Source organism: Oncorhynchus mykiss, chromosome 15 (assembly GCF_057628025.1).
Source record: "Oncorhynchus mykiss isolate SJ-2025 chromosome 15, ASM5762802v1, whole genome shotgun sequence".
Classification (NCBI taxonomy): Eukaryota; Metazoa; Chordata; class Actinopteri; order Salmoniformes; family Salmonidae; genus Oncorhynchus; species Oncorhynchus mykiss.
Genome location: NC_143036.1, coordinates 55223248 through 55238918, shown reverse-complemented (window position 1 = coordinate 55238918; position 15671 = coordinate 55223248). Strand labels below are relative to the sequence as shown.

The 15671-nt window shown below is 39.2% G+C and overlaps 1 protein-coding gene across 1 annotated transcript; it reads left to right on the top strand.

The window, feature by feature from the left end:
• Positions 1-1661: 1661 nt before the first annotated feature.
• Positions 1662-8914, top strand: LOC110490744 (C-type lectin lectoxin-Phi2). Its single transcript, XM_021564200.3, has 5 exons — positions 1662-1708; positions 3326-3393; positions 6927-7289; positions 7453-7800; positions 8112-8914. Exons 3-5 carry the CDS (start codon positions 7274-7276, stop codon positions 8462-8464), a joined length of 717 nt encoding a protein of 238 aa, XP_021419875.3. The 5' UTR covers positions 1662-1708; positions 3326-3393; positions 6927-7273; the 3' UTR covers positions 8465-8914.
• The last annotated feature ends 6757 nt before the right edge of the window (positions 8915-15671 follow it).

Sequence of the window (15671 nt, the reverse complement as noted above, 5' to 3'; positions counted from 1 at the left end):
CATAGACATAACTCATCGTTCAGCTTTGTCTCCTTTCCCAAACCATAAACCAATCCTCCATTACAACAGGCATATATCAAATTGTCATTTAGATACAACCCACTCTAAATACAAACTCCTGGACAAACTCACGGAGAGGAGGGTGAGGCTATAAGTTAAGATAGAAACAACATAAAAGGGAGCATAGAATGATTCCAGACACTGCAACCTTCCTTTCCCCACTATGGGAAAGGTAGAGAGTGAAAGATATGTTTACACATGATGACACTTTGACCTCTCCCCTCTCAGCGGCCATGCAACTTAGTCTTGACATAGAACAGATACTGCAACCCTCACCACAGAATAACACAAAAATACCATTCTGATGAGAATTAACTTACACACATTTGATGAATATAAAACATCTTACATATGTTACCAACAAATTCTGAATCTTCCCTAACACCCCCTACACACTCAGTTTGTACAACGGATGTACAAGACATTTGCCAAAACTGTTTTGATCCAACAGATTGTCTGCACAAAACAATGTACACAACAGTCGCATAGACATCGCACTATAATTCTGTAACCATTCTGTCAAATGTGTTGTACATCCGTTGTAAGACCTGAGTGTGTATGAGGCCAAACTCATTTTCTATATTACAGATATAGGATCTTAATTTGACCCAACCTGTTGTAGGAGAACTTCCCTTCAATGCAGGAAAGGTTCAACTTGTTGTGTATTTGAGGTTTAAAAAGGCTTCTGAAGTTTGTAATATCCACTTTAAAATTTCAAATTGAATTTTCCCTTACAAAAGATATATCAACCACTACAAAAATGTCCATTCATTCACGTAATAATTCACATTTCCTGTTGCAGCAGGATTATTTTAAACCGACTCAAATTAAAATCCTACATCTGTAGATACACTACTGACCTTCTGTCTCATTGAGAGGTGAGGGAGTGGGACATTAAGGAAATAGGCTGTGTGCCATCTGTGGTTACCAACTGTTTTGCCTTCCATGGTCCTAATGTTTTGCCCATGTAAAGCATGGCATCATTATCTCCCGGATTTGTATTTTTAATATATTTATAGGTAGGTAAAACAAGAATACTATTTCAACTGTATAAATACCTGAGTTTCCAATATAATCCTTCATTCTACACAGGATAGAGACCATCATACTTTACACTGCCAAGACCGTATCATTCTCTACACAGCCCACAGCAGGTGAGACATAACAATTTATCTGAGATAATGATAACACTGTAACAGTTTGTGAGATTACTAAATGCATGTAACTCAAAAGGACAACACTATGGTCAGTTTTCTAGATACAGCTAGATTTGGAATTTGTTTGACCCATTGTAGTATTGCTATAATATAATTGCTATGTTGATAAAGTGGAGAAGGATAATTTGGGGGATTGGAATTTGGAATTGTCAATGTGTTACAGTGTTCTGATCTTGATTTATTGATTAAAAATACTAATGGTCAACGTGTTCAAACTCATAAACTCATACATTTTACACATATCCTCATACATGACAGCATCCTATCACTTCTCCACTCTCTCTCCTGACCCTGCTGCCACCATAGACATGACACTTCTCCCCTGTCTCTCCTGACCCTGCTGCCACCATAGACATGACACTTCTCCACTGTCTCTCCTGACCCTGCTGCCACCATAGACATGACACTTCTCCTGCTCCTACTCTCAGCCGGTAAGTATTCAGTCAACCTACTTTACACTGTTACCGAAAAGTCAAATTCATGGTAATTTTAGGTATTACAAGAAAGTAAAAAAAAACTATGAAATGCTTTTCTGCAGCATACTGTAAATGATGGTGCATTGTGTGAAATTACTGTATTTTGAGTGGTACACTGTTTTCACTGTAACTGACAGGCAGCCTATTAACTGTAAATTACTGTAAAAAAAAGTACAGTATGTTTCTGTAAATTCCAAGGAAACTTTGTTTGAACAGTACATCACTGTAAAGTTTACTGTAAAGTGCAGCCAACCTGCTTGCACCGATCCCTTTTAATTGCAGTCAAATACTGTGAATCTACCATTATTTAGAAATGATTAATCTGACTTTATTATTACGTGAATAAAAGCAACAGGCCCTCTTCAGGATCTAGTCAAGGTAGCGAGCCTTGCATCACCACTCAGTTTGACTATAACTATATAAGACTACAGTATATACAGATAGATCATCTTGCTGACCAATGCTCTCGGATTCCTTTATTGTGGCATGTAGATCAGGGATGTCAAGAAGGAACCCAAGCTTATGCTATGTGTATAGTGTAAATAACAACTACCAATAGACCTAATAAATTATGAACGTACAGTCAATCAAATAATTCCTCTGTAAAATGTGAAATGCATTTACTCCATTCAACTAGTCCAATGTATTAGTCACAACATAATTGACACTCAAACAATTACAATGTACGTGAAATACATGATAAATTACAGAAGACACACAGTTATTGACTAACAACTAAATAATACTTAACGTGGTGTTGTGGAAATTCTTACACAGGGACAGTCAAAGTCAATCTTAAATTAGACATTGTTTACTTGTCTGCGGGCTGGAGAGGTCCCAACCAACTCTATGCACCATAGTACACATGTCAATCAGCAGCTCTGCCTGAGCAGTCCAAGCAGTTGTCTCATATACAGCTATTCACAGACAAGTTATAAGTTACAAGTTACAAGTTATAACAGCATGATTTAGCATAAATAATTCATCATTACCATTTTGTTTCATTCACGTGACTGATCAATACTGGTTCTTAACATGTGGCAGACCAATACCTCTTGAGGCTTCTTCTCTCTAAGCTGAGACCTTGAAACTGAGATTTCTTTAGTTTGTTCTCAAAACAAGGTCTGGGCGTACTGCCAAATTGTCGTTATTGATAGTGAGGATTTGTTCAGTCAGTCACTTGCATGAACACGGAAATCGGTTTATAGAACAGCACACATATTGAACACAGAAATTAGTTATAAGAAAAGCACAAACATTACAATTCCATTAAAGTGCTTACACGTGTCTTCAGTTCAGAATAATCTCTAAGAGAAAAACGGTATATGCCTGATACACAGTGGAGCTTGCTAACAATGTTCTCAAAATATGAGCGAACTCATTGCTCTTTTAGCCAAATTCAAGCAGCAACTCACCCCCAACCTAAACTACAGTGTCTTTGCACTTTGTTAGGAAAAACAATATACAGGAACAACACACCCAGATTCTAATCTAATCAACACAATTTAAATGATAGGAGTGCACTTCGTATTTGCTCCCTATTTGAACTGACCGTACCTCTCCTTCTGTCAGTGACCCCAGGACATCTGTGGGAACGTCTCTTCCTCAAGATTGCCACGACAAAGATGTGACTCTCTCCTGTGAGAAATACATCCATGCAAACAATGTCATGAATCCTCAAGATGGGCCTAAGGAGCCAGCAAATTGCCTTTTGCGAGTGTCGCATTCTCTCATTTTTCCACTACAGTAGCATTTACATTTTTACAGTATAATACAGGCTGTATATACAGTGCCTTGCGAAAGTATTCGGCCCCCTTGAACTTTGTGACCTTTTGCCACATTTCAGGCTTCAAACATAAAGATATAAAACTGTATTTTTTTGTGAAGAATCAACAACAAGTGGGACACAATCATGAAGTGGAACGACATTTATTGGATATTTCAAACTCTTTTAACAAATCAAAAACTGAAAAATTGGGCGTGCAAAATTATTCAGCCCCCTTAAGTTAATACTTTGTAGCGCCACCTTTTGCTGCGATTACAGCTGTAAGTCGCTTGTCTCTATCAGTTTTGCACATCGAGAGACTGAAATTTTTTCCCATTCCTCCTTGCAAAACAGCTCGAGCTCAGTGAGGTTGGATGGAGAGCATTTGTGAACAGCAGTTTTCAGTTCTTTCCACAGATTCTCGATTGGATTCAGGTCTGGACTTTGACTTGGCCATTCTAACACCTGGATATGTTTATTTTTGAACCATTCCATTGTAGATTTTGCTTTATGTTTTGGATCATTGTCTTGTTGGAAGACAAATCTCCGTCCCAGTCTCAGGTATTTTGCAGACTCCATCAGGTTTTCTTCCAGAATGGTCCTGTATTTGGCTCCATCCATCTTCCCATCAATTTTAACCATCTTCCCTGTCCCTGCTAAAGAAAAGCAGGCCCAAACCATGATGCTGCCAGCACCATGTTTGACAGAGGGGATGGTGTGTTGCTTTTACGCCAAACATAACGTTTTGCATTGTTGCCAAAAAGTTCAATTTTGGTTTCATCTGACCAGAGCACCTTCTTCCACATGTTTGGTGTGTCTCCCAGGTGGCTTGTGGCAAACTTTAAACGACACTTTTTATTGATATCTTTAAGAAATGGCTTTCTTCTTGCCACTCTTCCATAAAGGCCAGATTTGTGCAATATACAACTGATTGTTGTCCTATGGACAGAGTCTCCCACCTCAGCTGTAGATCTCTGCAGTTCATCCAGAGTGATCATGGGCCTCTTGGCTGCATCTCTGATCAGTCTTCTCCTTGTATGAGCTGAAAGTTTAGAGGGACGGCCAGGTCTTGGTAGATTTGCAGTGGTCTGATACTCCTTCCATTTCAATATTATCGCTTGCACAGTGCTCCTTGGGATGTTTAAAGCTTGGGAAATCTTTTTGTATCCAAATCCGGCTTTAAACTTCTTCACAACAGTATCTCGGACCTGCCTGGTGTGTTCCTTGTTCTTCATGATGCTCTCTGCGCTTTTAACGGACCTCTGAGACTATCACAGTGCAGGTGCATTTATACGGAGACTTGATTACACACAGGTGGATTGTATTTATCATCATTAGTCATTTAGGTCAACATTGGATCATTCAGAGATCCTCACTGAACTTCTGGAGAGAGTTTGCTGCACTGAAAGTAAAGGGGCTGAATAATTTTGCACGCCCAATTTTTCAGTTTTTGATTTGTTAAAAAAGTTTGAAATATCCAATAAATGTCGTTCCACTTCATGATTGTGTCCCACTTGTTGTTGATTCTTCACAAAAAAATACAGTTTTATATCTTTATGTTTGAAGCCTGAAATGTGGTAAAAGGTCGCAAAGTTCAAGGGGGCCGAATACTTTCGCAAGGCACTGTATCTCAGAGGGTGGTGATTACGGCCCAGTACAAGCACTAGGGTTAACTGCCTGTTCAGGGGCAGAACGACAGATTACAGTGCTTACACTGTAAGCTTGTCAGCTCGGGGGTTTGAACTTGCAACCTCCCGGTTACTGGTCCAACTCTAACCACTAGGCTACCCTGCCGTCCCTATATTCTAAACAGTGTCAGAGGAAAGCCCAACATTTTTTCAAAGACTCCAGTCACCCAATTCCTAGACTGTTCTTTCTGCTACCGCATGGCAAGCGGTGACGGAGTACCAAGTCTAGGTCCAAAAGGCTCCTTAACAGCTTCTAACCCCAAGCTATACGACTGCGGAACAGTTAATCAAATGGCCACTTGGACTGTTTACATTTACCCCCCCCCCCCCCCCCCACTGCTGCTACTCTCCGTTTATATCTATGCATAGTCACTTTCCAAATTAACCTGTACCCCCACACATTGACTCGGTACCGGTACCCCCTGTATATAGCCTCGATATTGTTATGTACATTTATTGTGTTATGGAACATTTTTGCGCATGCAACATTTCTGGTATTTTTTTATTTCAGCTCATGAAACATGGGACCAACACTTTACATGTTGCGTTTACACTTTTGTAAATACAGAATTTTACTTGCCACCGGGCTGCCTCTAAATTCATGTTAACCACTTTACAGTGTATCTAACACAGGAATGAGCAATTCCTCTTGTGCCTGATTGTCTGCAGGTCTTCTTTTTTGGCTGGTACATTGTTGTAACACTGATTGTTCACAGTGAACATACCTGATTTTTGAGATATAAACCAGATAACGATTTGACAGAAAGAACAAATCTAGTTAACCCCATTAACAACAACATACTCTACAGCTACATGTATGACATCACAAACCATGAAACCAACCTCGGTAACACTTCATTTTAAGCAGTCCCTATTACAGTGTAATTACATGTGTAATTATACTCTAACAAGTATTGCAGTTAACTGTAACAAGTGATAGTTACTACCATTTACATGTTGTTATTACAGTGTAAGTGTTGTGATTTATAATTACAAAGGTATAACAATGAATGCTTGTTTTCATGCTTGTTACAAATGGGCAGGTTTCCACTAAATTCACAATGGTAGTGTTTTGTATCATCTTTTAAACCATAGTACATGTAATGTTTGCCTAAGCACAATGAAATTACTAGGTGTTACACAGGATTTAGCTAGTTAAAATGAAGTGTATTTTGAGGGGTAATTGTAATCTGTGTGTACATGTATAATACATTACCCATCCCGACAACCTGACCCTCGTTTTAAAGTTTCTGGAAGTTTCACTTATTTCTGTTCCTTATTGTGAAATTACCCAGAAGGTACACTTTATTTTGGGGGCAAGTGCTAGCAACAACATGGAGTGGAGATATAGCTTGAGCATAGGATATAATCTCTCAGACACCCAGCTCATCCACGAGGGATCAAAACCTTAGTGTCAGTTGTTACTGTATGCATATGAGAAGAAATGAAACACTAAGTAGGTTAATTTAGTGAAAATCTGCCCATTTGTAACAAGCATGATAACAACCATTTATTGTTACACCTTTGTAAATACATATCACAATTACTACAAGTTACATGTTGTTATTACACTGTAACTATGAGTTAATACAGTTAACTACAATAGTTGTGAGTGTAATTACACCACAATAAGGACCCCTTAATTAAGTGTTACGAAAACCTAATTTTGTTGTCATGTGCATGCTAACGTTGAACTTAATCAAATTGTTTTTGTCCTCAGGTGTCTGCTGCACAGCCGCATTCAGCCGCCTCAAACAGTTGCATCTCATTAAAAGGAGTTTAAAATGGACAGAAGCACAAGACTTCTGCCGGGAGAACTACACTGATCTTGTCACTTTGTACAATCGGGAGGAATCTGAGCAGCTGATACAGTTAAAGCTATCTAATAACACCTCTAAAGCCTGGATAGGTCTCCATCGCACAGAGCACAGTCTGAAGTGGTCCAATGGAGACGCTGTTAATGACACTGCATGGTCACCACTTCCAAGCCCGTACACAGAGCCAACGTGTGCAGCCATACTCAAAGATAATACAACATGGGAGAATTGTAAAGAGCAGAAATACTTCATGTGTTACAGAGAAGGTAAAACATTCCATATTACAAAACACATCAGATTTCGTGTTTCCTTGCACATCACCAACATCCAATTCAAATGATTAGAATTCTTCAACAATATTGAGATATAATTATTTTATATCAAACTAAGTTGAGTAGAGTAAAATGTTAGTCCATTCTGTGTGCGCAGGGTCTGGTGATTCCTTCCTGATTGAACAGAACATGACCTGGTATGAGGCTCAGAGTTACTGCAGAGAGAACTACACTGACCTGGTCAGCATCAGGAACGAGGGACAGAAGGAGGAAGTGAAGAACAAAGGAATGAACAGCACCATTCCTTACTGGATCGGCCTCCTGTATGATGACTGGGAGTGGTCTGATGGAGGGAGATCTGCCTACAGAGACTGGTCAACATTGCATGTTCCAAATGTATACTATCCTATAGCAGAACAGAATCACACTGTTCTTAATCAGACTGACAAAACTATACTCACAGTGGGAAATGGAGGTTATGAAGACCATACACTCTGCTCTGAAGGTAAGTTGTCAAAGAGGAACATAGTCAAACTGCTTCTTATTTGTATGAAAGGTTGTTACTCTATATTGATAGTAGCCTGGTCAAGGGGACTGAACGCTGCACTTCCTTTTCCCTTCACTTGTCAAGTCAAACACAATGCAGGGCTATCATGATATCATGCTGGTTCCACCAGGCTATAATGACATATAACTATTATTATTATTATGTGCCTGCTTATCTTTCTCCTAAAATCTGAGATTTAAAATGGGTGCCAAAACAAGTTAAAATGAACATGTTAAATATTTGGAATTCCACATATCTTTCCGGATCAGTTCGCATCCACAATATTGGTGAAAGAAAGTCTTGGGAACAGGCTCTGGACTACTGCAAGAATAACTACCATGGACTGCTGCGTACTGAGACAGAAGAAGACCTGGAGGTGATCAAGCAGAAGTTTAATGGGACTGGTTTTACTGGTCCTGTGTGGGTGGGTCTGAGACAGAGCCGTCTCTTTGGGTTCTGGGTCTGGTCCAATGGGCTGCCAGTGGGGTGGAGTAACTGGGAGGGAGACAGACAGCCTGAACAGCCTCTGTCCAACCATTGTGGTGCCATGGCAATGGAGGAGGGATACAAGTGGAGTGATCAGGATTGTCTGTCCAAACTCTACTTTATTTGTGAAGGATAATTTACATACATTTTCCCATTTAATTAACTGTCTTTACCATTCCTCACATTTTGATTGATATGTGTTTTTTCTTTAGGTAATTGCTGATTGAAATCACATTTGCAAATCTGTTTTTATGTTTTAACCTTTCAGCATGCAATGCAATGTACAATACACCGGTATAACTTATCAAAAATCTTTGAGTAAAATTGTGTGAGATTTCAGATATTTAAAAAATGTACACAATAAAATGTAGATAATTATGTCATGTGATTAAAATATTATGTTATCTTGTCTTAACATGTTTGCCATTAAGCAAACTCGTTTATCCTAGGTTTACCCATAGTCATCCCTATTGTAACTGTGGGTTACTGGAATTAATACTCTAGATAGCCTAAATACAATTATATTTAATTAATAGTATCATGCATGTTAACGATGACTAAGGAAATAAAAATGATAGTAAAGTAATATATTGTACATTATGGATATTGTGGGAATAATGGAAATACTCCCAATTTCTGTTCACAACTTGACAAAAATAAACAAAACATAAAATGTTTTTTAGTCTTCTTTTAAACATACATAAACACAGTAGATGTTGCAACAAGATGTCCGTTTGAGTAACTCCAGGACATTACAGAGAAGCGTGTATGTTGCAATCTTGTCTAGTTCAACATTTATCTCATTGATCGAGACATGTGGTTTCCATCCCCAAGTGTCGCATGTCAGGATGACAGACACCTGCCTCGATCAATGAGAGAAGACTTGAAATACAGTACACACAGATGGCAGCGTACACATTGTTGGATTACTTCATGGAGCAAAAAATATACATTTATTTTAATAATGGAGCTTTTTCTCAATTCAAACGGACCCCCTACAAGTGGACGCAGACATTTGATGAGACTGCAGAATCAAATAACCTTCCAAACAGGGATCAACAGGCCCTTAGTAGGAAAGGGCATTTATACTGAATAACGAATATGGAACAATTTCAAAGATTTTACTGAGTTACAGTTCATATAAGGAAATCAGTCAATTGAAACAAATTAATTTGGCCCTAATCTATGGATTTCACATGACTGGGCAGGGGTGCAGCCATAGGTGGGCCTTGGAGGGCATATGCCCTACACTTGGCAGCCAGGCCAATCCACTAAGGAGCCAGACCCAGCCAATCAGAATTAGTTTTTCCCCACAAAAGTGCTTAGTTACAGAAATAAATACTTCTCAGTACCCACCCTAAGACGATCCCTTAGGTGAAGAAGCCGCATATCACGTATATATATATATTTACAACTTTTTTCGCATACCTTTTTATATATATTTTTTTATTTTCCATAAACTCATCTTCAAAACAGTCTCCTGCAACCCGCCTCACCAATTTATATTTATTTTTTTTAAAAAATCATTATTTACCTCAAATCTGTAATCCTCCATAGAAGCTAACCAGAAGCTAGCCAGAAGCTAATCCAGAAGCTAGCCAGAAGCTAGCCTGAAGCTAATCAGAAGCTAATCAGAAGCTAGTTAGCTTCTTTACTGGCTAATCGTTAGTATTCAGCTAACCACGGTTTGTGGTCATCGGCTATCCTTTAGCCCGAAAATCTATCGCCAGTTTTGTACGGCGCGGTTCGGACCAGAACATACCGGACCTATTTTTCTCTAGCTAGCTGCTATCCGTGTGACTATCGTCTTTCATCGATTCCGGAGCAAACATCAATTATCCTGGAGCTAGCCAGCTGAAGAGTTCCATCAATCACTCCTGGGCTACAATCACCTATCCGGACCCGTTTTACTGCCAACGCGGAGCCCCACCGGGCCTTCACATCTGGACTACCGACGTTATCTACCCGAGGGAGTTATCCGGCTGGCTCCTCCGTCGCGACGTTACCTGAACGCCCATCTGAGGTCCGCTAACCGTTAGCTGGCTTATCGGCTGCTATCTGAATAGACCTATCGGACAATTTTTTTTCTTTTTCTTTTTTTTCTTGGGCCTCTATAACTATATCTATTGTTTTTTTTGTTTTGTTTTTTGTGTGAATTGGATTCATCCACACGGAACCCCACTAATCCTACCGACGGAAACGCACGAGGTGGCTAATAACAGACCTCCATCCTATGCTAGCTTGCTACCGATGGCCCGGCTAGCTGTCTAAATCGCTGTGACCCCAACCAACCTCACTACTCACTGGACCCGTTTGATCACTCGACTAAGCATGCCTCTCCTTAATGTCAATATGCCTTGTCCATTGCTGTTCTGGTTTGTGTTTATTGGCTTATTTCACTGTAGAGCCTCTAGTCCTGCTCACTATACCTTATCCAACCTATTAGTTCCACCACCCACACATGCGATGATCTCCTGGTTTCAATGATGTTTCTAGAGACAATATATCTCTCATCATCACTCAATACCTAGGTTTACCTCCACTGTATTCACATCCTACCATACCTTTGTCTGTACATTATACCTTGAAGCTATTTTTCGCCCCCAGAATCCTCCTTCTACTCTCTGTTCCAGACATTCTAGACGACCAATTCTTATTGCTTTTAGCCGTACCCTTATCCTACTCCTCCTCTGTTCCTCTGGCAATGTAGAGGTGAATCCAGGCCCTGCAGTGCCTAGCTCTACTCCTATTCCCCAGGTGCTCTCTTTTGATGACTTCTGTAACCGTAATAGCCTTGGTTTCATGCATGTTAAAACTTCTTGCGACTAGCAAACCCGTATCCGGGAGCGTAATCATAGCCTCAAATGCATTAGCATAATGCAATTTTTCCTATTCATGAAAATTGCAAATTAAATTTTTGTTAACAACACTGTCATCTCAGATTTTCAAAATATGCGTTACAGCCAACGCTAGACAAGCATTTGTGTAAGTTTATCATGGCATAATGCTATGCTAGGCTCTGCTGGCAGCAGGCAACATTTTCACAAAAATAAGAAAAGCAACCAAATTAAATAATTTACCTTTGAAGAACTTCAGATGCTTTCACCCAGGAGACTCCCAGTTAAATGTTCCTTTTTTCCAAAAAGATTATTTTTGTAGGCGAAATAGCTCCCGTTTCTTCATCATGCATGGCTGAGAAATCGACCGGAAAATGCTACAACTATAACGCCAAACTTTTTTCAAAATTTGCTCCATAATATCGACAAAAACACGGCAAACGTTGTTTAGGATCCATCCTCAAGGTGTTTTTAACATATATATTCGATAATATATCCGTCGAGGCAATTGGTTTCTCATAAGAAGCGATTGAAAAATGGCTACCTCAATATTTTACGCAAGGTTTTCTGCGGGAGACACTATGTGACCACATGCTATATATGGTTCCTTACAGCCATTTTTCAATGGAAATGCCTAAAAAGACGTCACAAAGCTGTAGACACATTGGGGAATACGTGGAAAACGTAAGCTCATTCGTAGCTCATTCACAGCCATATAAAGAGTCATTGGCATGAGGCGGTTTCAAAAAATGCGGCACTTCCTGGTTGGATTTTTATCTGGGTTTCGCCTGTAACATCAGTTCTGTGGCACTCACATACAATATCTTCGCAGTTTTGGAAACGTCAGAATGTCTTCTTTCCAAAGCTGTCAATTATATGCATAGTCGAGCATCTTTTCGTGACCAAATATCTTGTTTAAAATGGGAACGTTTTTCATCCAAAAATTTAAATAGCACCCCCTAAATCCAAGAGGGTGAAGTCATGATGAAGTTGTTTCATTTGGTGACCTCATGAAAGACAGGAAACGCATATTACTGTATCTCTGTTTGTGTACACTTTTCAATTATCAGATGTACATCTAGATGTTGTATTAAATGAATGAGTAAATATGAAACTATTTGTGAAAAGATGAAAATGAGAGTATGGATTTTCATATAAAGTTTATCTAGTCAGTAGCCACACCCCCGTGAGCCAGACAGTACATCAGGCATCATGAAACCTTCCTTTTCTACTCCAGAGTATAAAACCACCCGCGACGAAATTGACATTTCATGCCAGAGACCCATGGTAAGACGGACAACTCAAATGGTTAAGAAGACTAGAAAACATGCAGCTGACGCTATGTGTGAAATGATTAACAACCACGGAGACCATGTAGCGCTGCCTACACGACTGGTTCAACTCAGACTAGACGTAGAATAACTTGTCTGCAGCTGGAAATTACGTAAGTACGAGAATAGTGACAACCGCGGAAGCATTTATTCTATGCAACGACCATCCGTATGCCTGACGTACCCATTACAACTGACACTTTCCAGAGCCGCTGAGAAAGCGACAACTACGAAAGACGTTGTGACTTCTAGGCATGTTAAAGGCTCTCTGATGAACTGACTCTCCAGCAGACGGACCGGTGATTCCAACAGAGAGACAACAATGACATATGGGCGTAAATATATACATTGCAATTGTTTTCGAATGAGCGACCGTTCATGTGCAAAGGATTAGCATTTAATATAATTATCAACTGTGTGTAGTGAATCCATTTGTCTTTCTCGCTCTTTTCCTGTCCCCACCCCTTTCCATTGACTACCAAGCCGTCATACCGATTTAGCCCACTAGGGACTTATCAGTGCATTGTGTTAGTAACCAGTAACTATATTGTTTGTTTATGTAATTCTGTGATTTGTTTAGTTAGTTAGTAAATAAATAATTAAGTCAATTGGTATATCGTTCATTCATTATGGAAACTAGGGTTCGTGTAGATATCCAAGGGTGTGTGGCATTCAGATATGAGACTAATGAGGTAATAATGATGCATTAATAGAAGACTAATCGATAATGTGAAAATACCTGAGGAGTCGATTCGGGAAATAGACACTATAAACATTTTGCCATGGTGCCCCGCCTTCTTGGTTAATTAAAGTTTATGATTAGTTTAAAACCTCTCTAGGGTAGGGGGCAGTATTTTGACATCCGGATGAAAAGCGTGCCCAAAGTAAACTGCATGTTACTTATGCATATAATTGGTAGATTTGGATAGAAAACACTCTAAAGTTTCCAAAACCGTTAAAATAAGGTCTGTGACTATAACAGAACTGATATGACAGGCGGAAACCTGAGGAAAATCCATCCAGGAACTGCCGTTATTTTGAAATTGAAAGCCTATCCACCATATAAAGGGATATGACCCAGATTACATTCCCTATGGCTTCCAATAGATGTCAACAGTCTTTAGACATTGTTTCAGGCTTTTATTCTGATAAATGTGGGAGATTGACCACTTTGTTCGATTGGAGAGTGGAAAGTCCCAGAGCAGTTTGATGCGTGCGACCTAGAGCGCGCCGTTCGTTCTTTTTCTTTTCTAATGAAAACGGAATTGTCCGTAATATTATTGATTATTTAGAGTAAATACAACCTGAGGATTTATTATAAACATTGTTTGACATGTTTCTACAAACTTTACTGGTACTATTTGGATTTTTCGTCTGCCTGTTGTGACTGCATTTTGAGCCAATGGATTACTGAACAAAACGCGCCAACAAAACTGAACTTTTTGGACCTAAAGAGGGACTTTATCGAACAAAACATACATTTATTGTGTAACCATATAAAGATTGTGGTGTTTCTTTTCTGCATTACCAAATGAGGAGAAACAAACTTCACACAGCAGTCAGAGTTATACTTAAACTACATGTTTAATAATAAGAGCTTTGCAATAGCAATTTGACTTTCAAACAATTCGCTATTTCTAATGAACCGTTGAGAGTCCCAACACAATGGCTACTGAGATCTTTTATAGCAAAGATCCACCTCCCTTTGACATGACAAACCACAGATATTTAGGAACTTTTCACAAAGAAAGACTTTACTTGAGAGAGGAGTATCCCATAGCCTGATAGCATTCACTATAAATTATCGTTCAGTTTGGTCCCTAAGACGAGGTTCTAATCTCATTCCTGGTACTTCATAGTACAAAAACACCAACTCATCCAATGGCATATATCAATTGTCAACTCTAGATACTCCCATCTCAAGTAATCCCCCCTCTCAACCCCACTCCTGGACAAGTTCACTGAGGGGAGTGAGCCTCTAGGTCATACACTATCCCAGGATAGGTTAAAGGCTCTCTGATGAACTGACTCTCCAGCAGACCGACCGGTGATTCCAACAGAGAGACAACAATGACATATAAATATATACATTGCAATTGTTTTCGAATGAGCGACCGTTCATGTGCAAAGGATTAGCACTTCAATGAATATAATTATCGACTGTGTGTAGTGAATCAATTTGTATTTCTCGCTCTTGTTACCCAACTAATTCTGATTCATCCACCACAAGACCATCAAAAGTAAGAGATTAATTTTATTGCTATTTCTGACTTTTGTGACTCCTCTACCTGGTTGGGAAATGCCTGTATGGGTTACGCCCCTGAAAAAGGGGAGAAATAATCACGAGAGTGATACGGTATTGTTTCCTCAATGATAACTTTTAGTGCAATGAGGAAAGACCGCGATTTCCCCGGGAACTTGGGTGGAGACCAGAGCAATCGATCTTAGGCTCATAGATTAAAAGCATTTAGTAGATCACAGATTCAAATGTTTACCCTTCCATTAGGCACCACAAAATAAAGTAATCAATTTAACGTTTACACATTCCTCTCACAATTCGTACCCTTTGTACGCTTGACGGATTTGAACTTTTTAACACAATTATATGAATGTTATCAATCTCTATCAACTAATACTGAATGCATGATCTTTTTAACCTTAGATGTTTTAAGATTCTCACATACTATGAACTTACTTATACTTTTTTATGTATAACAGGCTAAAAGTATTTCCTTTAACCTGTCACATATGCTTTTGTGTGCTGGACGCTGTCCTCAGATAATCGCATTGCATGCTTTCGCCATAAAACTTTTTGGAAATCTGTAACAGCGGCTGGATTAACAAGAAGTTCACCTTTAAGCCAATGTATAACACTTGTATGTTTTATGAATTTTTATTATGAGCATTTCTGTTTTTGAATTTGGCACACTGCAATTTTACCGGATGTTGGGCAGGTGGGACGCTAGCGTCTCACATACCCTAGAGAGGTTTAATCACCTAATAATATTTGCAGATAGAGAATTGATTTGATAAAATAACAGTCTTGACGTGTAATGAGACTCTTGTGTAAGTCTGACAAAAGATACAGAAGTGTCAGTGGTAAACTTGAACATGTGATGACAATACAACACAACACGAACCGGAACTAAATTTACTCCCATGGGTAGCCAAAAAT